Here is a 27,965-nt window from a genome sequence, read left to right as displayed (position 1 = left end):
ATAAGCAGTTTTCCTGTAGCAGTAAGTTGTTCCTCCACCATTAGCACATTTAGCAGCCCGAACAAGAGCATGACTGACAGCGGAGAGATCCTCGTTTTGGTTCAGATTAGTTGTAGATCAGGAGCAGTGTATTTTTACAGACAGCAATAGTAGCAATGGGAGGAGGTGGATGAGTTACATCTTTTCACATTTCATGAGTTTGAATAAATATGTAAAAAAAAAATTGTGAGAGTTATACTGCTGCTTTAGCAAGATTTGTTAGCTGTTTTAGAACAGTTAGCTTCTTTAGCAAAGACTTTGTATTCTATCCTCATGAACAGTGACTGAGCTGGACCATTTTAAATGGTCCAGCTCAAATAGTCCAATTATTTTTATCTGAACATTGATTTTCAGATCAAAAAAAATTCTGAAATTCGATGTTCACTTCTTGTGTCAATTCACTTATTGAATCTACACAAGATTTACTTCTTGAACTGAATAACTTTTTAATTATCTAATGTGTTGAGTTGCGCCTGTTCGTTCAGGCTTTTCGGGTATGATTCATTGCTAAGAAGATAAATGAAAGTGAAACAGAATCTAGAGTTAAACCCTTTGGTCCCTTTACTTGGGCAAACAAACACCTTGACAGAGTCACTTGAGATGAAAAGGAAAAAAAAATGGCTGTGAAAGTAGAAGAGCAGGCTCTGCTGGTCTTATCGTGGCGCTAGATCAGAGATTAGTAACAATTATACAACAGAAGGAAATACAAAAAAACAGACACTTTTAACAATGACTCTGTTAATGCATGACTTACAATCATTTAAATCATCCAGAAACTACAAACTACTGTTGTTTAGCATGACTGCTGATGAAATAATTGGTATAAAACAACCCCCCCCAAAAAAGTAGTGTAAGAAAGAAATCTGTCTACAGAGATACAGAAACAATAACACTAAAATATTTAACAGCAGATGGTTAACCATAAGGCACAAACTGAAAATGTCTGAGACACAAAAATACATTTTTGATAAAGCAAAATAACACTTCCTTCAATTATTCATTGATTTTTGTAGTGATCGGTTTAAAATGGAAATAAAAGTAAGTATTGAGTGATTCAATGTATGGCGAGGAGGGTGTTGGCACCAAGTTTTCAAACTAATGTCAGAGCAAATATGAGCCATTTTAACACCATTTAAAAAAAAACACAAAAACAAAACAAAAGGTGAGTTTCTGGCACATCTTTCCCCAACATCAATCCCAATGGTAACAAGAGATTCCCTCTTCTCTCCTGACACCGATGACGGTGTAAGAAGACATGTGATAGTCAGAAAGCACACGTCAGCAGCAGAGTAGATGGAGAGGATCTTCAGTAACGGAGACAGTCGGGTAGCCTGGTAGTTACATCGTCCGGTTGGAGACTCCTGCTCATTGGTTGGTCTCTGGGCTGTTTTCAACCAGAAGCGGATTTAGCTAACAGGCTAGCAACTTTGCGCTCATAAATAAAATACGAACTGGGGTTGGAGGCGAGAGGCCGTCCTCATGACATCTTTCCGATCTGGATCTTCTTCCACGCCTCGGAGGCAGTGAATATACACGAGTCGATGATCCCGGCAACAGTGAACGTCCCTCCGATTATGGCACAAATCTGTAGAAAACATCGCTCTGTCAAGATCGATATGAGTTTTGAAGGCTTTTTTTTTTTTTCCTGCATAATTTGGCCCAGAGTCAGCTGGTCCTGATCACATTCGGTCAAATTACATTCACACCAAAGAATGAGTGGGGATCTGGCAAAATCCCCAAGGCTCACAATCTTTAGCCATGAGTCATGATAACACTGAGCACACTCATATCTTAAACCTGCCCAGTGAGAAACAGAAACAACACAAAAGGCAAATAAAGATGCAGGTCATCGCATCAAACCGATGAGTAAGAAATCAACCAGCAGGAAATGAGTCTGATGAGTTAAATGTGGGGAGGGACAGACAAAGCAGAGGAAGAACAGACGCAGTCAGTTCGTCAAACTGGTCGCATTAAACGGACAGAGCAGCAAGAGACAATCACCAATGGAGCGACTCAAACATTAAATTTTATCTCCTCTAAAGTGTTCTGTTCAGGCTAAAATAGGCCTTTAGAAACTTGATCCAAGAGGAAATAAAATACCAAACAACATAGGTTAAAGGTCATAATTCCAAAACAAATAGCTCAAATACAGAAAACTGCAGCACTGAGCGTAGATAGAGACCTGGTAAGAAAAACTTGTGTATTTCCATTTTACTTGTAGTTAAACCCAGGAATGAGTAGAGGGTGTACTCTCTTTTTTAGCTTCACTATATGCAACAATAGGGTTATTACAACAGTTCCATGCTGGTTCTAGTTGTTGGATTAAGGAAAGTTTACAATTTTCTACAGATATCTCCTCTGACGTTCATTTTAGTGACTATAGTGGATTGAAGTTTTGGGAATCCCCAGTGAGAAACTTTCGGCAAAACACCAAGAGTTACACTTGTCATGTTTTACTGGTCTTTAGTGAGATAGCTGCAGAAAAAACTTTTAGTTTATGGTCTTCCAAAAGCGTGCCTCGTATTCCTGTAAGATGAGGATTTTTAAACAATTTAACAATTTTATGCCTCATTCCCACTGAGTGTTACGGCACGGCTAGTTGCAGGTCGTTACACTGTTATACCTTTTTCCGTTGTAAAAGTTTAAAAAAAAAAGAAAAATGTCTTGTGCCTGCTTTGGACAGGCACAAGACATGCTAGGGGATCCAATTGTCCCAGAAATAGTAGGATTCACTGGGCAGGCGTGGTAAAACCCAAATACCTAACTTTGTGAGTCAAACTGGTGGTGGAAATGTTGTCAGGAACACAGCAGACCATAAATCGCCCACCAAACCGCAGCAACCCGTGCCATATTGCTCAGTGGAGACAAGGCATTGGTTTACGTCTTAACTGATTGGAAGCAAACACTTTGGAGTCAATGATTCTTCAAAAACAGACACATTCTGAAAAATGTTTAGCATTAGCATAAACAAAAGAAATCACCTGATAGATATCCAGACAAATTAAAACGTTTGAACATTCTTTTTCTTTGGAAGCTTCTCTGCTTTGCTGGGTTATTGGTACCAATGAATACCAAGCTACATAGATTTAAAACCAATAAAATTATCCATCATTCTGTTCCTACTGAACAAAATCTTTCACTGAGACCAAAGAAGGTGAAAGTGACCCGAGTTTAGAATAATGCAGCGCTGCCCCTCCTCAACCTGTTGCTTCTTGCAAGGTTTGAGACACATATATTCCCAGCTCACTAAATCTGTGCATAATTTATTTACTTTTTCAAATTAACTTCCTATATACTGACATGTTAAAACACAGCTGTAGAAACTGTTTGGTGGTTGTAGATGCAAACGGTTACATTAAACGACACCAGAGAAAGAAAGTATTGATCACTGTTTCAAATCTGAAATACAAATAAATACACATCAGGTCAAGGTCTTCAACCGTTTAAAATACGGGTAGAAAAATGAAAAAAAAAAACGTTCTGCGTAAAGCCCAGCAGACGTAGGCAAATTCACTGACCGTTGTGATGAAGCGATAAAAAGGCTGCCTCCTCTCCGTGTACTTGACCGTGATTGGACTCAGGTCATATCTGAACCAGATCGCAGGGATTATTCTGCCTGTGTGGCTGTAAGCAACATACTCCTGTGGGAAAAAAAATAATCGTGCAATTAGATCAGAAATTGTTTTTAATTAAAAAAAAAATATATATATATATAGTGCGTCAGTGTAGAACTTTTAATGAGTCGGGATTGAGTCATTACATCAGAACCTGGACAAATCCAACTCATAGGAGGTAAACTAGAGGAGGCCGCAATGTGTTCAGAGTTACTGATGACAGAGTGTTAACGAGCTTAGATAAAAGCTAATCTGTTAACTCGCCCACTCATTAAATCTGATCATATCAGTGCGTTTGGCAAAACAAATGTCTGTCTATGTTGACATTTCTGCTTCTGTTGGTTGTTTATTTACGCTTGAAGATGAGGTAAGGGAATATTTTCCTAAGGCCCTCATTTCCCTGTTTCACAGTTGACCGACACTGTTGTTACTCTACACTCTGAAGCCAGTTTTCAGTCAACACAGTTCTAGGAAGCATGTTTATGGGTTTGTTGACATGTTAGGGAGAGTTTCCATTCACTACAAGTTAACCTTTTTTTCCAGGTGAGTTTAAGGCAGCAATACATCCTCAAATGAGGTGAGGGGTAGGATGAGTGAATCATGCTGTGGGGATCCTTTGCGTTAGCAAACGGTAGTGTATTTTAATATGACTTTTATGCAGCACATTAAGTGTAAAGTGGACCGATACATATTCAGTTTTTCTGAAGATGATCTTTACTCAGTTCTTACCACTCCGGTACACCAAAATAAAATCTGAATACCTAAAAACAGTCGACCCGTGTCTGATTTAATCGAGTACAACTGAAGCTGTTCTCTGAAGGCCTAAAACAAATGATTCAAAGTGAATTTATTGGAAACAAAAGCATAGATACAAAACCTTGTTTGCTACGGTGTACTGGTAGGAAAACCTCTGTCTGCCTGACAAGTCTTCATACACAGTCGGCACAATCTTCAGTATGTAGTCGTGCGACGCCAGCGCTGCAACAGAAAAACGTTTCGTCAGCAGAAAAAAAATAAAACATCCTTTTTTTTTTAGAGAGAGTTTAAATGCTGATGTACTTGGAAGGAACATGAGAGGGTTTCCATGTTCTACATTTTGTGTTTGCTGCATGATTCAAGTTTTCTACTGTTAGGTACTTATTTCATTGCCTCAATGGATGAAACATGATTAATTTCACACAGCAGCTGTAATGAGCACACAGGCTGCTGCAGTACATACGGTTAGATGACAGCCGGTTTGCCCCTCCTAAAGCATTAAAGGCTCCTTGGACTTTTTGCACCTAAGGAGAAGAGAGACTGTTTTTAGTCCTGATTCTGTTAATCTCCTTCAACTTGTTGAGCTTCTTCATGTGTGTGTGTGTGTGTGTGTGTGCGTGTGTGTGTGTCCTAACTTGTAGCTTTTCTCCAAAGGCCAGCTTGTGGATGGTGTGAGTCATGTCAGGGCTTTGAGGCTGTGCTGTCGCACCGTGTGTCGACACATGGAAGTTCCCTGGTACCTGAACACACACACACACACACACACACCCCCACACACACACACACACACACACACACAGGCCTGGTAAACTGACGTGTGTTCCTACACATGCGCCATTTCTTTAACTGATGATCATGTCTAAATGCATGCAGACTCTATAGGAAACTGAATGTTCTTTGTCACTTCGCTTTTTTCCCCCCATATAGTTCCAACTATTTTTAGCTGGGGAGCATTAATCATGCAACTGTTGGGTTAATAATTTTAAAGGTAGTGGAAAGACTGACGCAAGGCGATGTGGCGAGGTGGAGCAAACTGGGCTGCACAGGTCTCAGACTACACTCTACACATGGATGTAACTAAATCCCAGGGATCATTTCTCAATTTAGACCGAGGAAGGAAGGAAGAAGGGGGGTAGGAATTCAGTGTTTCACTCAACTCCAACAAAGATATACAAACAAATAAACCAAGACATTTCTATCCTCCTATTTTTTCCTTCTTTTCTCCATCATAGATTATGTTTCCGAATTTGGACATGATCCTTGGCCCTCGTGGGTTTTTCTTGTATATTCTTTCCTAGAGAAAAAATATACCCGGAGGTTTTTCTTCCGAGTGGGAAGAAAAATCTAAACAGCATTATTACAGACAAGACAAAGAAATTGCACCATTGGTCAATGAATGCTACTGAGGTACAAATGCTAAAACAAAAAGGTAGCTCTGGTGACAGTTTTGTATTACTCTGGCAGCCAGTTGCGCGCTTTTCGACAGTGAAGTGCTAAACGGTGCTGTTTATGTGAACTTAAAATGTTAATTCATCCACCCATTGTCTTCTGCTTATCTGAGATTGGGTCTCAGGCCAACAGGTCCAGGAAGGAAACCCAAACATCCTAGAGCTCAGCGACTCCTCCTATCTTATTTTGGGGAAATTAAAGGGTTCTCAGCCCATTCGCTCAGTTTCTAGTATGTGGGATCTCATGACCACTGGTGAGGATCAGCGACCAATAAATAACAGCTTTTCCTTTTTGGCTCTGATCTTTTCTGGTGACCTGTTATGCGTGTTCGAACAGGTTACGATAGGTCTATGGGCTATCACATTTTTTTCACAAAATTATTCTTATAAAGTGAGATTTCGGTTCAGTTTTGTCTATCTTCCAATTCTTTTTATTTTAAATCCAAAGAAGCTGCTGCTGCTGGCCACGCCTCCCAACTCACCGTTTCCACTCGCACGTGAAAATGGCCACAAACAGAGTGCAATTATATAACTGTACATCTTTGAAAAGCAGAAGTGGAGCCTCTTGCACAACCACCAAGGATGAAGCAAGTGGTTTCTGAATGGTAAGTCAACAACAACAAAAAAAAACATGTATTTTCCATTGTACGTATAGCACAGACAGCAGTAAAACCAGCTGACCAAAATGCTGCAGTTGCTAGGTAACGGTTCAGTCTCCATCGATTGTGACTCAGCATTTGGGAGGCTTTTGAAACGGCTCATTTCCACGTTTTTCAGACACAAAAAAAAACTTCACTTATTGCCAAAAGGCGGCTGGTTGGTTTTTTTAAGCACTACCGCTTTTAGAAGCGGTTGAACCCCGAATAGAAGTTTAAAAATGTGGAAAAAGTCAATTTTGCAAAACACGTCCACTTTAACACAACAATCCGGAGCATTGCCTACATTACAAAAGACACCTCAGGCTCTATCACACCATCACTAACAAACAAAACACCAATATACTTCAACTCTTCTGCTTACGGCAGAGAACAACCCATAACCCAAAGGGTGCAGTCCACCACGTTTTGTTGAGAGCAACACCCTTTGACTCACAGAAGCAGATTCATACTCAGTTATAAACCATCCCAGCACACACGCAATATGCAAAAATCAAAGATGAGACTCCCAAAGCTCCCAGACCATCCCGCCTCATCTTCATCGCTACCCCTCAAAATCCTATCCATGAACACTGCAAACAGGATTTGCTTTCCATACGTGCTGGGGTATATTTCTGTCTTGTCGTGACTTGGCCCTGGCTCCTACTGGAAACAACACTGGTCAAAGACTTGTTCCAGATTCTTGTTCGGTTCCTGAAAAGATTCCTGCAACAAAACTGCATCTTAAGAGTATAATTGTGTTCAGATCATGCACCAGGCTGCTCTCCACAGTGTGATGAAGCATTACTTTGTTGACGGTGAACTCGCCCTCGAAGCGGCAGCCCTCTCCCTGGTTCAGAGGAATCTTCATGGAGTTGTCTATGTGGCCCACCTCATGGCGCCCCATTTCATCCTGGATGTCCAAACCCACCACTGACAAAAATAAATAAATAAAAATCACAAACAACAGACATCAGGAGGCAATTAAAGTGTCATTAGGAATATAGTTACTTCAGTTTAAACTTGTGAATTTGTTCATTTTGCATTCGATTTTCTTGTTTCGGAAGAGATGAAAAATACATGCGAAAAATAATAAACTTTGTTTGCTTTGTGATGACAATCAGTCACACTTGTTTTTGGTTAAGGTGAAGACTAAAACAACAAATCATCCTTTTATCCATGTGCTTACACACTCAGTTGTAAAAAACACTTTGATGTTGTCAACAACTTTATACTTTGGACCCAAAGTGGAAACAGAACATGTCATTTATTTTTTGGAGGAGGTTTGGGGGGGTCTACCCTGGAGCCGAGACTGCTTCAACTGATCCTAGAACAGACTTTATCTGAAGCTATCATGATCAACAGGGAGTAAAAAGGGGAAAAAAAACGCAGGTATCACTGCAGACAGTGACCCACAAAGTCAATACGAAAGTCCAAACATCATCGCACACACTCTGCTTTCTGTGATTTTCCATCCAGACTTTCAGTCCCCCTCCCCTCATACTCCCCTCACTCCGGCTCCTGTGTGTTGGCACACTGGCACTGGCCAAATTTTCGAGTCTTCCCGACGGCCAGCAGTGAAGCCGGAGAGATGTGCTTAATCTGGGCTCCATACGCCGCCTGTCTGACCTTTGACATTCAAGACAAGTTACCCCTGCACTCTCCCCTTCCCCACCACCACCACCACCCTTCAACTTCACTCTGTTTATTCAGATCTCAAAATATAAGCGAGGGACAAATATAAGCGAGGGAGAAGTTGAGGTTCTCCTTTTAAGACCTTCAGGACTGGAAGGAGGCTGATTCAAAGTGGATCAGTCTTTAAATAGGGAACACAATTAATTTTTCCATGAAGTCACAAACGAAGACGAAGCAGCCCGGAAAGGTCAGTGTCGACCGAAGATGTTTAGCCAAGAAAGATATTTTCTTTAAATAAAAAAAAAAAAAAGTGTTCCATGACGAAATGGGTTCTCCGTCGTAGTAAATTAGCAACGGATGACAACCTGTTTGGAGGCCTGGAAAGTGAGCTGATAAAGTATTAACTCTCAGCGAGCCAAGCTCAACAAAGCTCTGCAGCTCTCTTCACAGCATGGTGAAAGGACAACTTAACACGGTCGAGCTGGTGTTTAAGCCGGACTCTGGCTTTAGGAAAACTGTTTTAAATTCTAAAATACACAAACTCAACACACAAGCAATCGCGGAGAACGTTAATTAGAAACAGCGGGCTTTGTTTGGGCATGTGGGGAGCAAGACCATCTAAAGTTATGGCTGACAGCTGTGGCTCCGTAATCCAGAGCCTCGATAACAGAAACCAGGATTCAAGCACTTATTAGCGCTGCCATTTTTGGGAAAAATCTTGAACTGTTTGGGAGTTTTCTGCCCTGCCTGAGCCTCGCTGATATGTCAGCGTTCGGTGATGGGCATAGTTTCTGAGGGGAGTCACGATGAGCGAATATGAAGTGACTCCTCTTTATCCTGGCACACTTCAGCCTGCTGCCTGCCCACTTCTCTGACATCAGAGAGCAGCAGGCTGAGCCGGCTGAGGCAACTTTAAGTCAAACGCAGATCAAAGCGGAGCAGCAGCAACAGATTTTAAACTGAAACCAGCCTCCGATCAAACGAGGCCATCACAACACATCAATTGGGCAGCTAAAAATATATACAGCACCGGTTAGAGGCCTACATACGCTCACCGAATACATGGATGCCTTCGTTTCAGATGCAACACAACTTCAAAGAATTTTCATAAACAAGAATTTGGTTCACAAGTTTGATTTTATTGTGGATTTTCAAATCTACACAGGTCTCAATACTACATATCAGGGCTGAACTTCTTATGCCAGATCCGATTTAAATAGATTTTTTTTTTCTTGCTTTATTTTCCCAAAGATAAATTATAATATTCCAGGAAATATTTTCAAAAAGTGGATGTTTTCTCAATCATCCCTTCTGTGAGTTGTATAACAGAGTATTAGGGTCTGGCCCTAAAATGATTTTGCTTAATTATGAGAACATAATGATAATATTAGCAGAAATAAAGATGCAATTTTACCAGGACGTTTTAAAATAATGAGAAAAAATTGTTTCAATGACAAAAAAGGTTGGATAATTAATTACTTTATTTTTCATGTTGGAGTTCTCAAAAATTATTACTTCACTCTCCTAATATTATGACTTTATTCTTTATTCTCGTATTGTTTTGACTACAATCTTATAACTTTAACTTTATCTTCATGAAAAAGACTTAATCCTGATATTTCATCACAGGAAATATCGCATGGAAAGCAGGCTTTTCTGAGCCATTAACAAGCCTCTATCTCAGGCCAGGCTGCATATTCAACATTTGCTTCGATAGAAATTATATCCTCATAATTTATATCGTTTGCTTTCTTGACATAAGCCCGACTTGAAAGCATAGGTTGCAAATTTCAATAGGTTTTCAGGTCAGTTCACTTCAAAAAGCGAAACATTACCCTAAGCACTCCAAAGCTTGTTTTTATGTTTGGGATCATTGACCAGGGTCCAAGTTTTGATCTCTGCTTCATTAAAGTAAAGTTAAAGGATTTGGAGCTGGTAGTCTTTCAATATTCAATATTCCACCCACTTACTGCACTGGATCTCTAGCAGTGAAACAGACAGACAGCATGATGCCACAACTATCATCATTTTACGGCTAATAAATTGTTTGGTTTTGAAGGTGTGCCGATATAGCTCCATCTTTAGAGGAGATTATGTTTACATCTGTGTCTGTGTGTTTAATATTCGCCGTCAGAGACAGAAAGCATCAGCTCAAATGCATCAGAAACTAAGACATCCATGCCTCTGGTGAGTATAGATAGCTTTTATGCCAACACAATATTGTACTCATTGTTCCATAAAATGAAAAAAAGACACAAATAAAACGTTTTTAACAATGTGAGAGAAAAAGCATACCAGCAAAGAGGATAATGCAGAGAAATAGAGAGGTGTGAATTTGTAAATACTCACAATCACAGTGTAAGTTTGGCAAACTGATGTTTAAACTCACATCTATCTTCCCACCACTGTCTTTATCAGGGTCATCCACATACAATTCATTTACACTACAAGGGAGGGAGGAAAAAAAGAAAAAGTTAGATACACAACAGTGAAAATAGGTTGATTTTCATTTAAAAATTGATTTTCACAATGATTTCAGCACACATCTCCTGCTGGAGCACCACATAATTAATCTATGTCTAATTTCCTTTCGTGACGCCTTCTCAATGTCAGCTCATCATTGCACATTGCTGACGCATGCGAGCCAATTTCCTGTGAGGGATATTGTCTCTGTGCCCTGGCCGCAGCACCGGTCGGTCAAAGGACAGAATAACGACAGCCCTTGGCATTCATTATTAACTCCCTGCGTGAGTCTCGAACACAGGATGTTACGTACATTTCAGTGGCTATAAATCCCGTCAGCTCGGACAGGAAGAGGAAGAGTATGAAGACGCAGCAGAGGATGGATACTGTGGGAAAAGAGACAAGGAAACACTTCTTAACACGTCGCTTTATTCAGGTTAATCTCAAGTTACACCAGCTTGTGGAGGAATGATGCAAACCCCAATGAGCCAGAGTAATAAGGTTGTTTTTAGAAATGGCTGACCTCAGCTATTGACATAAATGAATTCACAGCAGTCATAATTTTTTTTTTCCCCCTTAAACAGCGGATTTACTGCCAGTTTTAGAGCTGCCATTACGCATGTTTTTAAAGACCATCCTACACTCATTACCCGTTGAATACCAGCACACCAGGCAGCCATTACAGCATCCTCTTTCTCAGAGAGGTGAGCTCACGCTATTCTTCATTGAGAGCTACAAAGCAGCTCATTTTCCATAAACAAACGTAACCCAAATGTGGCTCCTCCAAAGACCTAAATAAGGGATCTCAACCCTAAATCAACAGCTTGCACACTGAGTTAATAAAAAAAATGTAAAGGGGAAAAGCAGCAACTTCATGTGTCAAACTAATGAGCCTAATAAAAACGGTTGTCATGTGTTTCCTGAGATGAATATGGAAGTAATGGATCTGTGTCGGCGCAGCTGTGGTCCATCCTGTCTGGCGAGATTCTCAGTCAGCAGGTGAGGCGCGTTTACGTGGCAACTGTTTCCAAGGATTCCACAAGCACATGACCCTGCGGTTAGCAGGGCGTTGCAGCCAAACCCGTCACCGTCGAAAGAGGCTTTACATAAGGTAATGTTTAACCAACAAACACAAGGGAGTGTCACCATGACACATAGGTTACCAATTCAAGTTCATCAAAACACTTGAAGTAATTCTTGTCCTGGCTTCAAAGCAAGTCTCCTGCATGTTTCTGGGATTGTTGAAGGCTACAGTAATGAGTTACTACTGAGGTTTAGCAGTGGAAACACTGAAAAGTCGAAAGATTTACAAAAACCTACCATGGCTGGCTTTTGTTCAAAGGTCAGATTGCACATATTTTCCGAGCTTCGACAGTAAGTCAGATAAATAACCAGGCACTTCTCTAAACACATGCCCCTGTATGAGACATAGACTGAACCATAACACTGATCAAATAGCTTGTACTGTATCACAATATTTACATAAAAATGCTTCACATGATTAAACTACTTGTGGGCTTGTTCAGATAGAGACACGATTCAGCACTTTCAAAGCTGATCTAACACAAATATCAAGCTGTAGTTTTCTGGGGAAATTCTGTCATTAACATCCTTTATTTCTCTAACCACAGCCACCTCTTTTTTTCCCTCATCTTCATATTTTCAGAATATGGCCTGAATTGATATCTTCATCTTTCTGACGTAACTCTGATGCCTCTCATATAATACGCCAGTGGTTACTATGCTTTCTCTAAGCTCCATATGGGTGGACAAAACTCATTCTGTCGTTTTCTCTGGTTTACAAGCACTGTTATTGTATTTTTCATGACAAGAAATATTTCCAAATAGCCATTTTTTTCCTTGTAAGCAAAGTAAGGGTGTACCAGTCTTCTTTAAGCCAGCTGTCAAAGGGTTTCCAGCAACAGGTGGACAAGGGGCAATACAGCATTACATTATCACCAAAACAACAGGAGAAAATAGTAGTCGTTCCAGGACTTTATCTGGTGTCTCACTGTAAGGACTTAAACTGAAATAATACGGTAACAGAAGATTTTAGCAGTTTTGAAACATGAACTTTTAAAAAAAACTTTGCTATCCATCAGTACTGGTAGCCAACATATGTTTGATCTCATTTATTCTCAAACCACTGGGTTAGACTAGCTTATTTGTTCCTTACAGCATGGACAAGCTGAGGCAGAACAAACAATGCACGGAAAAACAAAAAGCCGCAGTAAACACTTGTGACAATACTTCCAAAAATAAAACTACTCAGACAAACACAGATCCATTGTTGTAACGTAGCTATACCTTAAAACATAAACCTAACAAAACGCGAGCCTCAGTTTTAGACAAACAGAGGCTCCAAATATTTGGCCTTAGCTTAAAAGTCAAAGTATGTGCTGCCTTGTCTTGAATGAAACAATAACAGCTCTCTAACATTTGAATGAGTCCATGGCCCACACCCTCAGACAGTGGATGGAGACAGGAAGGGAGTCCACAGTCTGCAGGAAGGACTTCCATGAACTTCCTCTCTCTGGTGGAAATTGATGCATAACCAGTTAATTTCTTCTCTCTTACATTATTTGCTACAACCAGTCTCAGTTTACAAAGATAGCTTTGTGGTAGTTTATCCACGGTCATATTTTTTTATTGGGGGATGATACATTGTTCAGACTCCTGCTCTCATCAGCTGACCAGCAAAACAAGAAAAGGAGAGAGGCGCCAAAAATGTGTCATCGGCTCTATTGTAACCCTACAGAACGGTGAATAATCAACGTAATCCATGATGGCATGATGAGTTATTGATGACAAGGAGGGAAAAAAAACATGACCCAACAAGAAAAAGCACTTAATCTTCCACTGATTACTTCTCATGTGCTTGAGGCAATGAAAGTCCACAATCATTATCATTCCCAGCATACTTAGTTGTCCTAAAACATGCATTATTCCACATTTACGCAGTTCACAGGGTGGGTTAACCTCTGCGCTGAACAGACAAGTACCAGCTGGCAGGCGCCACCATTAAACTGTTCCTCAAAAGCTCGGCAGTGTGCCTTGTTTCCACTGAGCTTTTATTGTTTCAAGTCCAAAGGTGTCCCGAATACTTCCTGTAAAGTGCAGCTAGTATTATAGCCTCCTGAGACCCAGCAATACATTTTTGTCCTCTGTGGAGGACATAGGTTTTTTTGTTCATAACTCTGAAACCATACATGCCACTGTGTTAAATCCTGGTGGTCCTTAGAGAGGACATCCTGGGCCTCAAAATGTGTTCATATTTGCCACAAGAGAGTCCCAATGTCCTCTCCAAAGGACATACTGTAATAAATAAATAACATGTTTTGAAACTTTTTCAATTGTAGTGATGTCTTTTCACTCCAAAGAGTCATGTAGTGAAAAAGAAAAAAAATTCAAAAACTTTTTTTTTTCTGGGTCTCAGGAGGATAGAGCTACTATCAAATAAAGTCTCTTTCTGAAAGCAGGAACTGAAGCTAAAAAAATTGAGAAACTACATTAAAACTTTAAATATACAGAGGTTGTATTTAGAGCTGGAGCACTAACAATATTTTAATAATGTGATGATGCTACAGTGCAATGCAGTCCTCTGGGCTTTTGTCTGCGTGTGTGTGCGTGTGTGTGGGTGCATGTGTTTGTTTGTAATACCTTGTGGGAACCATTTTCATGACACATACTACATTGTGGGGACTCACTGCTCCACAAGCTCCACAATGCTGTTTTTGGGTCAGAGGTTAGCTTTAGGACCAAGGTGTGAATTGAGTTTTGGATAGGGTTAGGGTTAGGCATGTAATTGTTAGGGTTGGGATTAGGGTAAGGTTGAGGCTGTAGAAATGACTAGAAGTCAATAAAAAGCCCCCACAAAGACAGCCACGCAAACATGTGTTTAGGTGTGTGAGTTTCAGAGCTTTTGGTAAACTGGTGTTAATTAGAAAGTGAGGAAGCTACCATGTACCTCCACAGAAGATCATCCACTTCATGGCAGCATTTGGTTTTTAGTTGGGAATAATCTTGTTGTTAAAACATAACTTAATTTCTGTGTCAACCTGTATTGCCTTTGATATTTCTCATACATTAAACTAAGTAAACCAGTTGGGGGTTTAGAACATTGTTGCTGTTGGTCATGTACTGTGAAAAAAAATTTAACAAAATAAATAAAACCTTTGAAAGGTCTTCACCAAGTCTGATAACGGAAAACAATTCTCAAGATCATTTGTATAAAGGTGTGGCTCTTGTTATCGAAATAATACAAAGATGATCAAACGAGTTTATTGGTGATGTGTGTTATGAAAGTTATTGAAAAGGAATGCTGAAATTTAAACGCGTCTGTTTCTTCCTATAGAACCCTATTTACCCTAAAAACACCAGAGACACTCAAGAACAGCAGCAAAAAGTTTGTCTAAAAAGCTGTGAGTAAAGTCATTTGGGTTTGAATCTATAGATTTGTGTAAATAATAATTTTTTCTTTCTTTCTTTCCATTTTAAGTAAATTAAGGCAAAGCTGCATCTACAATTCTATTTTTCTTTTCTCAACATTTTATTAAGAACACACAATAAGTGTTCAATTGAAAAATGTCCCCCCTAATGTTGCTCACAGAACATTTTAAGTTTGACCACACCAAAGTACTCTGTATTACAGGAGACCAAGTGTTTGTCTTGGGCTATATGTGAATGTGAAAATGAAACAAGATAGTGATGAATTCGTATCAAAATAGTATGTCTACTCTAAGCAAGACGGGATTCACCACAGGGGAGTTTGTTATATGACTGTAATCACTCATATTTGACTAACAACTTTCCTGATAAGGATATTAACTGGACACCCTAATTGACTATACATAGAAAAATATATACTGTATATAATATAAAATATATACACTACCGTGTTTTTGTCACACATAAATTTTAAAACTCGCCTTACTTACGCAAGACTATTGGCTAATATCACATGAAAAACACAATTCAGAGTCATTTCATTGCAAAACACAAGAAATTCTGGTCAGACATTTCAAACATCTAAATTGTAGAGGATAGTAATAAGAGTTGTTTTGCTTTCTTATGTGTAACAATTTAAACACATAAGAGTGATAGTTATGTTTAACAGGAAGATTACTCCCTAGTCCACCAAATGACTCATTCAGCCGCCATGTGATATTCCCATAGCGTCATCAGTCGCCTGAACGCGACACACTACAGAAAGGAGCGTCAGTCCAGCCGATACAGTCTTATCTGTTGAATTAACTGAGTTGAGCAGCAAAACAAAGAGGTCAAAGTTTTGACCTCTTAAAAACCTGTGATCCACTGAGTTCACTCCAAGTGATCACAGACATCACATTAAACCACTCTGTGCAAATGCACACGATATCTTGCAAAAGCAATATTACAGTTTGAACCCTCACACACTTTACAGACATAAACTTCATGGAGTTTTATTGTGATTTTATCTGACTGGCCAACACAACTGTTACTTTATTGTGAAGATATTTTTTTTTATGTATTCAATTTCTGAAAAGTTTGGTAGTCATTTTTTTATTTGGACATTTACTCTGAAACAACAATGAACTTGAATGTAATTTTTTTTTTACTTTTTAAATGAACTTGAAAAAATTGATCTATCAATGTTGATTTTTCGCGTTTTTATGATGTAAAGCACTTTGAACTGGCTTGTTGCTAAAATGTGCTAGAGAAATAAAATTTGACTTGCTGTTTGATGAAGATCTGAGAGGTGTGTGAGAGAACATAAGTGAACAAACAACATGATGAAGACCGAGGAACACAACAGACAATCGCTAGAGGTTAATTTAAAACAGGGTTTGGTAATAAAATAATATCCCCAAGAGCTATTGGTCATGCGCTCCACATTGCTGGTATTTATAAAATAGTGATAAGAAGAAAGACATATAGTGGATACAACAAACATATGGAAGAAAGAGCACAGTTTGAGGAGAGATTATTTTAACCTTTTGGCACCATGCAAAATTGTGAGTGTCAGAAAACACCATAAGAATAATAAAACATGGTGTTGCTTTGGGGATGCTGGTCAAAACTGATGTGAAGAATAGACAATTACAGGACTATTCTGAACAAAAAGATATATATGGTTCATACGCTCTATGCAATCTAACTGAGCTTGAGCTATTTTTCAAAGAATAGGCATATTTTAAATTTAAACTGTTTAGAACAATGCTGTCCTAAAAAGTATAAGCTCAGCGTCTAAGTACAAATGCATGCCACCTTTTTTTAGATTTTTATGTCAAAAAAAGTTCATGACTTTGCATTTAAGTCACAATTATGCACTTTGTGTTGGACTCATGTAAAATCCCAATAGAAAACAATAGATGTGACAAAAAAAAAACCAAAGGATGTGAATACTTTCATACCAGGGAGGTTCAGTACAAATGTGGGCAGATGGTTTCATATAAAAATCAACATATTCTACATAAAAAATAAGCACTTTAGATATACTTGCACGGAGGCCTACTCACTGAAAGCTCCTGTGTAGGTTGGCTGGGTGAGATCTTTTGGCACTTTCCTGTAGATATCAAATCTAGAAGAAAAAAATAAGGAAACAAAACAGGGAAAGGGGAGTGAGAAAAAAATAACTTTGCCAAAGTAAACAGTACGTGCTGAGAAAAGCAGCACTTTCTGTACCCATCTTGGAGTGCGATATTACAGAGGAGAGGTGGAATGTTAGCTCTGGACCACCGCCATGACACGTAATGGACTCCGACCGCCTGCTAAGACTGGAAAAACGTCAACCTTTTAAATGGGCCTCCTCTGTAAGGGTGACCTTATATTATGATCTGTGCCACAGAGAGCCAAGCACAAACATGTAAGAAAGTATTTGGTAAATTAGACAATAGGGTTTTATCTTCCATACTGACAGTCAGCTTTAGGTTTATTGTGCATCTTTTCATTAAAATTCAAAGCACAATATTTTGGTTAGAATCATTTCCACCTGATCCTCTTGTAACATTACTGCTTCCCATTTGGAGGATTAAAAACAAAAATAAACGTTTGCAACTCAAGCCAGAAACTATTCCCATCCAGGAGTTTCAGCACATGTCCTTTTTGGGCAGTGAAACACGTTCAGACTCGAACTCCATCCCCGGCTGCATACACCCCACTCACGTACCCACCCTCCCTTCTCACGCTCCCTCCTTCCTCTTCTCCCTCTAAAACAGACACATCTGTCCACATTTCTTCCACTGTCAGCAGCCAGAGAAGTGATCCCAGCTGATGCAATGCAGGGCGGAGAGGAAGTGTGAGAGGGAGGGCTTCCTGTCCACCAAGGACTTGGCTGTTGCTCTTATTTTGCCTGTGCTTTCACTTCTTTTTCGATTTTTTTTCCCCCAAACCACAAGATATGAAATCATAGTTCTGACACCTTATTCTGCCCACTTGCGTGCCAGTAAGCAACTGAACAGGATACAGGGGGCAGACAGAGTAGACAGGAGGTTGCAGGGAGCTCAGCGGCTCATCGTTATCCAAACTAAAACAACTTTGTGAATGTCGAGCCGTAAAGTGCCGAGGAAATTCTCTTTCATTTCATGAGTTCCTGAGACAACTGGAAGGTGGAAAGTAACAGTATTACAGCCAGAGGGATATAAATTTGAATTTAGTTGATTTTTACTGAGGTCCATAGTTGCACACCTTCCTCTGGCTTTGTTCTCAGGTGGAAAAAAATTAACCCACGGTTCCACTTTAGCAAACTACTTCACATGAAAACATCACAACAACAACAACAACATACAACAAGACAATGGTTGTACGTGTTGAGTCAAACCTTTAGAGTCAAAAGATAAACCAACAGTCGCTTTAGTTGTTAGAATATCATGGACCTTCTTAGAATAGTTGAGTTTTAGCAACATCGTAACATCCTGTCCTGCTGCTGCAACTTCAGTTGCAACAATCATGAATGAGTCATGTCAGTATCGAGACTAAAAAGTTGGGAAATCCTACTAGTTTCAAAGTCAAATGAGCAAAGGGATATGACTTTCTCCGAATAATGGGGGTAGATGTTAATACAAGTTTCTGGATTTTCCGAACCTCAACAAAATCTTGTCGTTTTACTGCTCAGTGCCGATTCCTAATTACATTATGATGAAAGGGTGAGAAGAAAAAATGGTTAGCTTTTTTCTTCTTCTCTCATTTTGTCTCAGTCGGGCAGCTGTTTAGATGACCTGTTATGACGATTTCTCAGAATGTTGTAGGGTTTCAAATTTATATCACTTATTTAAACAATATTTGCATATTGTTTGGCGAATATTGCATTCCCTCAAATAATTTGTAAATATGCATTTGAGAGATCACTGAAGCAGATCAGATAAGTCTGCATTTCTGTTGGAAGGTTTTACTTCATTTCTGACTTGGCATCAATCAAAATTACAATTTTCCGAGCCATGAAAAATTAAATGGGCTCTTTTTAATGAGATGCCAGAGAAAGTGCCATAACTTAAGTTATTTACCAATCATACGTAGCAAACAGTAACAAAACACCAGCCCTCCCACACATGAAAAGAGAGCTCCTACACTGTTGCTCTGCAACTGAAATTGGCGAGCAAAGTGCAATCCTAGCAACTTTTGTACACTTTTGTTTAAAACTTTTGCCTCATCACGTTGATACTCGAGGTTTTGAGAAATGTCTTTTTTGTTTTTAAACATGGCTGCAAGTAGGACAGTTTAAGGGTCTGACCCTGAGCAACAACAGCGCCGCAACAAACCAGACAAATGACTGCTGCCGAGTTGCCGCTGCAAACGTAAAGGCCGTCTTCTTTCGCTGTAACAGCATCTGCATGCAGACATGGGTATCTTTAGCAAGCATCTTCCCAGAGCTAAATTAAAACCGGAGCGAGGAAACAAAATCACACTCATCCGGTCACTGGACACCTGGGTTAGAGTCTCGACACTCCATGTGATCTGTAAATAGCCTCGGACCGATGCGCCGTGGACGCGCCGAATATATTTACAAACAAGATACACTTAAAAGGTAACAGCTTTTAGCAGGTACAGCATCATGCATCTAAAATTAAACAAAAACAAAGTTTCAAAATGTTAAAGAAAGTAACTAAGTTACTTGTCTGAGGGATAAAAATAAAAACAGAACCACATAATTTTCTATTATTCAGTAGTCTACATGAGCTTTACCATTACTATACAAAAGAATGTAAACGTCACATCAATATTGTTGTAAAATATGCCATTTCACCGTTGCTATGCAAAATTTCGAAATGGAAAATGTCTACATGCAAATATTGCCAACACAGAGGTCAGACTACACAGCTGTTTATCTCTGAAAGAGGGAACTGTGGTGAGTTCACATGCGACATTCAACGTGCAAACCTTGAAAATCCACTGTTGAAGGCCAGGAAGCTGCATATGTTCTCCAAAAGATAAAGAGAGTTTTCATAGCGTGCTAATATATCTGTTGAATAAAGGACAGATTTGGACTTGAGGCTAAGAGACGAGTGCGACCAAGTCAGAAACCCATCATTTTATTATTTATTTAAATCAGCCTTTTAACTTTGGTGCTCAGGTGTATTATATAAACCGTTTCAAGAAGAATTCGGTCACATCTGTTCAGTTCTGTTGCTGAACTAAGGGTGTTTAGACTATACATGGGTTGGTATGAAAGTGGCAGCAGAGTTTTAACAAGTTACAGTTTTGCTGAAGCACAAACTTTTCCACTATGCAGTTTTTTAAATTAAAACTCTTTTAATAAAAGGCCACATAACACAGTGGTGCCCAAAGTGGGTCCTGGAGGGCCGGCATCCTGCATGTTTTAGTTCTCTCCCTGGTTTAACGCACCTGGATCCAATGATGGCTCGTTGGAAGGCCTAAGAAGAACATTGACCTGCTGAAAAGGATGTTACTACCAGCAGGGAGAGAACTAAAACGTGCAACATGCAGGCTCTCCAGGACAGACTTTGGGCACCCCTGACATACCATATTGTCCAAGTGTTTTCCTGTTGTTTGAAGAGTTAAATTACTTTTTGACTTTTTTTTTATTACTATTATTTTGAATTCGGTGATAAGAATCAAAGCCGTCATGCCTTGAGAATTTCCCAGCTTCCCGTAGCGCGTTCACACTTGTTTCAGTTCACACGTGTGTGTTTTAATTTTCACATGGTTAATGTGAGCAAACCTTCACTGATAATACGTCAGCCACAAGGTAACATGAATCCGCTTTGTATTCAGCAACACGTCGGTGTGGAACTGTCTCAGCTGGTCAACCACATCAAGAGGATAAACTAAAAATCCAACTAATGTTATTCACTGGGAAATATGTTAAATCTAAAGTTATGTTTGCATTTTGCATTTTTGCCATTGTTCCAGATTTTCTATCCTGCATCTCTACGTTCGACATGTATTGAGCCCGTTTTTGGTCATGGGAGCAGTTGGACAGTTAGGTGCCTTACAAAAAGACACTTAAACATTGAACAAGGTTCCTCTAAAATGTTACACTAACATCAATAATCAGTAATTTATTAGATCAGACCTTTCCCATCACACACTGCAATAAAAGTGACTGCTTCACAGACTTCTGCCATTACCAGTTAACCACAGACTTTATTTATCTAAACTCATTCTTCTTCTCCATTCTAATTAAAACTACCTGTAGACTCAAGTACGTTTACAGTAAGCTTCAGCTCCACACTGCCAGTACGTCTAAACCATGATGTTAAAGCTGCGGTGACAGATCCTCAGTGGTTTACATGTGGGTGAAAACTTTGGCTTCATACTAACCTTTGTATTTTCCTGAATTACAGTCAACAGCGTTTCCTTTGTGACATGTCACGGCTGAATCCTCTGTGAGGAGACTGACATGTTTTGTCATTGGTAAGGACACGGCGTACCAGCATCACTCGGTTAAAGTGCAAAAAAGAAAGCACGAGGCCGCTTTTCAAGGAAAGGTCTTACTAAATAAACCTCATCTTGAGAATGAGTCACTCTTAGTCACTAGTTCATCCTCTCCTTTAGTTACACATAATGGACACTTAAGGTTGTCACATAGTATGATGGCCTCATTGCACGGTGTGACTTCAGCTCTCTGTGTGCCGAAGGTATACGTCAAAGGATGAGACAGCTGTCACAGTCAATATAAGAGGATTATTTAAACTTAAAGAACAAGGAAAAAAACACTTAGTATTCTCACTGAAGCTCTAAAGGCACAGTGATCTAATCATCACTCTGACAAACACATAACAACATCATCAGCTGAGCTCAAGCCAAACATCCCTTCTGTCAACAGATGACACAAGTTAACAGTCTATTAAACTTTAAAGGAAAAGCCCTTAGATAAACAGGTTGAGTCCCTCCATTATTTGGGATTTAAACATCCCAACTAGGCATGAGCTGCTAGGACGTGTTACTGTGAGATCATTTTAAAAATAAATGCTCAACTAAAAATATTCGTTTTATATTATATTTAAAAGAAACAGAAATGTATAAAACAGACTATATATAATTTAATTGCAAAACATTTCTACTGCTGCAAAAAGAGCATATTAATTATTATAGCTAATAATAGCGTTAAATAAACACAATATGTTACGAAAAGGTTTAGAATTAGCAGCGACTAAATATAATGGTAGTTCTCTAGAAAGTCTTCTGGTCATAGAAAAATTATGATTTTATTTTGTCCTGTTTTTGTTTTTTTTTAACAGATTAACACCTGGGGGAAAAAAGCTTATAATCTAATAAACCTATTCAAATTTAAGAAATGTACAATGTACGTATATTTTATGCTGTGACTGTTAACTGCAAATCCAAACATAAATTGTAGGAATATTTTAAGTTAGACAATGCAGTTTCTTTAGTGCTACCCGAGATGTTTTTAAATGGGTTTCAAAGTAGAACAAATAAAATCTAGTCACAAGGTTTCCACCAGAAAACTTGCAAAGCCCGGTGGTGGGATGCTAGCGCAGTCATTCATCTAGCGGCCCGTCGTGCTTTTGAGTTAAAAAATGTTCAAAGTTGACAGGAAATTTGAATATATCACTTGATAATTGTGTGTTATTGAAAGATTGGAATATTAACACCTGAATACCAACTATAAAGTCTTAAAAAATGCTAACATTTTAAAAAGACTTAAATAAATAAGCTATGCCTAACTTGGTGGGGGCCACAAGTAAAGCCTGTGTGTTGAACGTGTCCGCTGACACTATACACTAATTCAACACCAACTTCCCTTAATTAGTCTCAACATAATAGTATTTCTTGTGATCAAGCTTCAAGCGCCTTGATGATGATTATGAGCTCTTGACACTTTGTGCATCTCAACAATCCTGTAATGATAAAATTAAACTAGAGGACAGCTGCTTCCTGGTAGCCTTATTTTCAGTTTTTGTAAACACTGATGAATGTAACTTGCATCTCTTCTCGGATTCATATTTTTGACATTCTTGACTACTTGAAAAAATATATTAGTCGTGCCTTATACCTAATTACTTTGAATATTTTTATGTGTACCTTTATTCCGACACAGATATCAGTTTGTTTATGGTTATCTCTCTATTAAAGGTCAAAGATTGCCTTTAACTTTTAAGTTCTTAAACTTCATCGAGTTTGGCTTAGAAAACCACATATAAAACATATAGCATTGTTTAAAGGATAAGCAGAGATGTAGATTTTATTTTGTAGCTTGGGATACCAGTGGTCAGTCAGGGACAAATCTCGAATAGCATCAGTCAGATGTCCCATTGTGTGGTTAAACAGACCACAATATGGACTTTTGGGAATAAAAGTTACCCGCCTGCATGGTGTAAAATACAGTAATGAAACATACATACTCTCTCACACTGATGACTAACACCGCATTAGTATGGAGCAAGTAACACCTCGAAACAGTTTGTCTATTAGTCAATCAAGACATTTCCAGTTGTTGTAATACAAGTTCTTGGTCTAAATTCCACTCAGACTGAACACAATATCACATGAACTCCTCCCACATCAGCCTAATGCGTTCCTTTTCTGAAGCGATGTCCAGTAAATTAATTCATCACTACGAAACTGTGATGTGGCTGAAAATGAGAAAAAGGTCATCAATTCTATAAACTGTAGACGATTACCAATTTTCCGAATAGTCATAGAGCTAAAATGAGCTAGACTGTCAACATATACACTTAATTTACACATTTGTACTAAAGCTGTACCAGTGTGAAAATATACAAAGGTTTTAAAAGTTACAGTTTCAATTGTTTTTATTTATTTTCATTTTAGAGTTCATTTAATGAGTTACCAGAGCAACAATGATTTCTGACTCCCTAAAAACATTTACGGTCACCAAAACACGCTTGTCATAGCCTGGAAACTAAAGGAGCACCTCCTATTACTCTTATTTAAAAAACAAATTATAGTTTTGAGAAAATTTGTAAGCTGCAAGATGTGTACTTATCTCCCAACTACAACAACCTGACTATGGCCTGACTAACCAATTACCCATTTGTTTAACATATATGTGGCTCAAAAAGGAACACTTTACACAATAATTGTGCTTTTGGATGAATACTACTGAATGGGTGTTTATATATACCATTATATCATAAATATACGGTAATGGGGTGTAAATAAATTGTGATAATGAGTCTTTGATAAAGGTAAAGGTATCTTTTACTGAGTTTGTGAAGGGTGGCAAAAAGCAAATATCCTATGTTGTGTTTTAAACAGGGTGTTGCATTGACAGCTTCCACAGAGTCCACTTTACAATGGGTGTGACTATTAGCTGTTTCCCAAGTATCACAAGATTAGCTGGATGCAGAGGTAATTTGTAAGTGATGGTTCTCATTGGTGTTATGGGGCAAGTATGACAGAGACATGTCACAACTTTGTTGTTTACTTCGTGTTTACAATTACCCAAGGCAATTGAAACCGGTTTCATATCTTTCAGCTGGATGAAGAAATCTGCACATGCGCAGGCAACAATCAACAGAAAACGTCTTGCAGCATACCTGAGCATCACTCCGTGGAGTCGAGGATAAAATATAGGGTCACAATTATTTTCCTAGCAAACGCAAAAAGGACAACTGAAACGGCCTTTTCTGTATGTGCGGTGCTGCATTCAACAGTTAATTCATTTTCAAGGATCCTCAGATGGCAAAGTAACATCAACACAGTCCTCTCAAAACTAAACCCGCGCAAGCAAAAGCTCCCTACTCACCTCCTAACATCGAAAGGCATGATGCTTGGGCGTTTGAAGGGGAAATTAGTGAACAATTATTTAAAAAACAAGCAGATTTTTACAGCTTTCTTCAGCGAAACCGGCTGTTCATCTGAACCGGTGTAACGTCAGCTTAGGACGCTTTGCAAAACCTGATTGGCTGAGAGCTACTTCCGGTTTGCTCTGATTCTGCTTCCTCCGCGCGTGCGTCATCAACGTGTGATCGTTGCTATGGTTGCTTCGACGCAAACTTCACAAAACGCTGACAAAGTTAATACAGCTCTATTTCAAAGAAGGTTTTCGGCAGATCCTGTCGATTTTAGCGTTTGGAACAGGTATATTTTAAGTGAAAACGACTTTAGCGTCTTCTCAATTAATATTTTAAAGAAATAAACTAAATAAATTTCATTCAAAATAATATATAGGTTATTTTTCAACCAGCGAAACACGGTTACAGCACTTTCGAAATTTGTGGGGATTGGAGGTGGATAGTGACAAACCTCAAACAGGCGACGTTTTGTACTTTAAATGTCTAGTATTCTATAAATGAAATAAAGTAATTTAAAGAAAACCTTGGCATCTCTAAATAAAAATAAAAAGATTATACTGAAACTTAAGCAAAAGGAAAACCTAACGTCAGGATGCCCACCGAACACTGTGGAGCAAACAGTGTTTGCAGGGAAAATGTCAATAGTACCCAAAGGCACAGTGGGAAATGACCATATATCTTTAATAAAGGAAACAAATAAAAACTTTTTTCAACTAACAACACATGCTAGAAAATAAGTCTTTAAGCTTTGTGAAAACATTTAACCGTTCTTAAACTAAAGGAGAATTTCTGTACAACTTGTAACTGAATTATTATTGTTGTTGTTGAGTAATGACTTGTTAGCCCACAATGTGCTGCCCAGTATGGTAAAGCTGGTTATTTCAGTTCCTCTTAACGCAAGCTGTTTTGGGTTTCAGCAGGAAATCACTTGTTGTGGCTGGATGTAATGTTTTTTTTTCCTCACAGTTTCTATGGCATTCCACTAAAACTTGCACCCTTTCAGTACTGAGTTTTGTGATTGCAGTAAATTTTCCTCATTGGTCTTAGCAAAGACATTTAAACCCACTGTTTACACACAGGTGTAGAAACTGTAATTAACTCTAAAGTAGACCATTTGATGACAGGATTCTTAGTTTCTTCCCTCTGACTGCCAAATTTCAAATTTCTTTAATGTGTTGCTGCAACATTTGCAAGAATTAGCCAGTCAAAATGTGAGGCATCAAACTAATATTGTAAAATTAGACAAGAGATGCAAATCCTCTTAAATCACTCACAAAGAAAAGGGACAGGGGATTCAAGGCCGTAACATAATGTGAATGAGGGACAATTCCAAATACCAATAGTGAAATCCAATTAATATTAATTTTATATATCAGACCTTCTAGGATCCCCTGTAAATGTTTGAAATTTAACACAGACCATGGATCCAGAATTGTAATATTTGTTTATTGAAAATGAAAATATTAAATTTGATTTAACATTTTCAGCTAGAAAATGGATAAATAGATAAATTAAAGGGTTTTAAATTGTTTAACATTTAAGATTGAAAGAAAATGGCAAATTTAGTTTGTAGAAGTGCAAATAATAATCTTGATATTTTGATTGTTTTGTTACCATAGCTACAATCTGCTGATATGTGTCAAATCTTTGTGTTTAACCACGGTTTGTTTACAAATATATCTCAGCAATAACCAACTATCAGTGATTTATCTAAAGCTTGGTACCATTTCTAAGATTCCACCAATCTATATTGAAATGCTGTTATTTGTAATGTTGTAAACAGGAAGAGGGCCCCCTAAAGTATATTCTGTTTAAGGCGCCATACAATCTTGAGCAAGCTCTAACATCTTTCACACACCATTGCAACACAATCAGTACAACTGAAATTCATAGGTTATTTTCTAACCTAAATCTATTTTCACACTAACCTAAACAAATAAACATTTACTGTCACCTTGACTTGTTTTCTGAATATCTTGGCTGGAACTCATCTGACCACCTGGGGTACAAATGGAGCATTTGAATTTCATGCCCAGATGGCTAATTAATTCTAAAATATCCTGTATATATAAAACAAGATAGCAAGATCATTACAAAAGCCCGATACTCCATCGTCACATGCTAGACACTGAATTCCACACCCTTGATGCCAATATACATCTAATATTCAAATGCTTAGCACATACTTCAAAAACATGACAAGACCTGGTGCTTTACAATTTAAGTTTCTCAAGTTGTGATGTGAATAACATGTTTTTATTATGCCAGTATCTGTGATAAGATAGTAAAAAACATGACAACCATTTAAATATTGGGACTCACAAGGCTTGTTTGTGAGCAATTAGTATCTATTGCAGGAGCATTAGAAGTATTTGTAATGTGGAAGGGAAGAAAACCTGTTCATATCAACTTCTGCTTCCTGTTTACTTTATTCCAGCAAAAACATTTTACACATCTGTAGTTCAATCATCAATTTCTGCAAATGAACCACTTGTACTAGCACAATTGAACCAGAAAATTCTACCACTTCATGACACAAGCTAGACATTGTGAGATGTTAATGGGAATGTTGTTACCTGTCCAGTTTTCACTAACCTGCACTAGTGCTTTACTTTGTTTCTTATTCTTGTACCAGGCAGAGTGGTGAGTTGTTGTAATCCTGAACATTTTTAGCAGTACGCGTATTCCAATACCAACCAAGTGGAAAGGATTCTTTCATGAAGCAATAGAAACAGTGGAGACGGAAGTAATATTTTATTGTAAATGTAATATTTTATTGTAAATGTGTTTGGATCAAAACGAATGTTTTTCAAATGTTTTTTGGATCATTGTACGACAGCAAGTGACGCATCCCCTTCACACATATGCATTTTGACGCCCATGATCAGCTGTGATAAATATCTTTTTTTCATTTCCTCAAGTTGCGATCTGCATAATACATTTTGTACGCAAGTATAGATGGCAAGATATGAAACACCCAAAGTTTGTTTTGAACAGTTATGAGTATCAATTGTAAATAAAGATAAAAAATAATTAAATGCATTCCGTAAACCTGGTCTGTATGACAGTTTTGGTGGCTCCCTGTTTGTTTTGGGGATATACTGTAAGCAACTGCTTAGTTTGCTTTTGGGCCAGTTTTACCCAAATCCGGGTTCA

General features: G+C 38.5%; 1 protein-coding gene across 2 annotated transcripts; it reads right to left on the bottom strand.

Annotated features, from left to right (window-relative positions):
• Window positions 1-577: 577 nt before the first annotated feature.
• ergic1 (endoplasmic reticulum-golgi intermediate compartment 1) lies at window positions 578-24,907 on the bottom strand. 2 transcript variants are annotated; one of them, XM_023328859.1, is made up of 11 exons: window positions 24,761-24,907; window positions 17,088-17,149; window positions 10,904-10,976; window positions 10,477-10,571; window positions 7,301-7,425; window positions 5,045-5,149; window positions 4,873-4,933; window positions 4,531-4,631; window positions 3,558-3,680; window positions 1,492-1,624; window positions 578-1,423 (listed from the first exon to the last, which is right to left on the bottom strand). In XM_023328859.1, the coding sequence occupies exons 1-10, from the start codon at window positions 24,778-24,780 to the stop codon at window positions 1,517-1,519; spliced, it is 873 nt and encodes a 290-aa protein (XP_023184627.1). In that variant the 5' UTR covers window positions 24,781-24,907; the 3' UTR covers window positions 578-1,423; window positions 1,492-1,516. The 2 variants fall into 2 exon arrangements, with proteins under 2 accessions (XP_023184627.1, XP_023184626.1); XM_023328858.1 differs by having other exon boundaries at window positions 578-1,624.
• Between the last annotated feature and the right edge of the window lie 3,058 nt (window positions 24,908-27,965).

Source organism: Xiphophorus maculatus, chromosome 23 (genome assembly GCF_002775205.1).
Source record: "Xiphophorus maculatus strain JP 163 A chromosome 23, X_maculatus-5.0-male, whole genome shotgun sequence".
In the NCBI taxonomy this organism is placed as follows: Eukaryota; Metazoa; Chordata; class Actinopteri; order Cyprinodontiformes; family Poeciliidae; genus Xiphophorus; species Xiphophorus maculatus.
The sequence above is the reverse complement of the archived record's forward strand: the minus strand, read 5'-3'. Positions and strand labels throughout refer to the sequence as shown.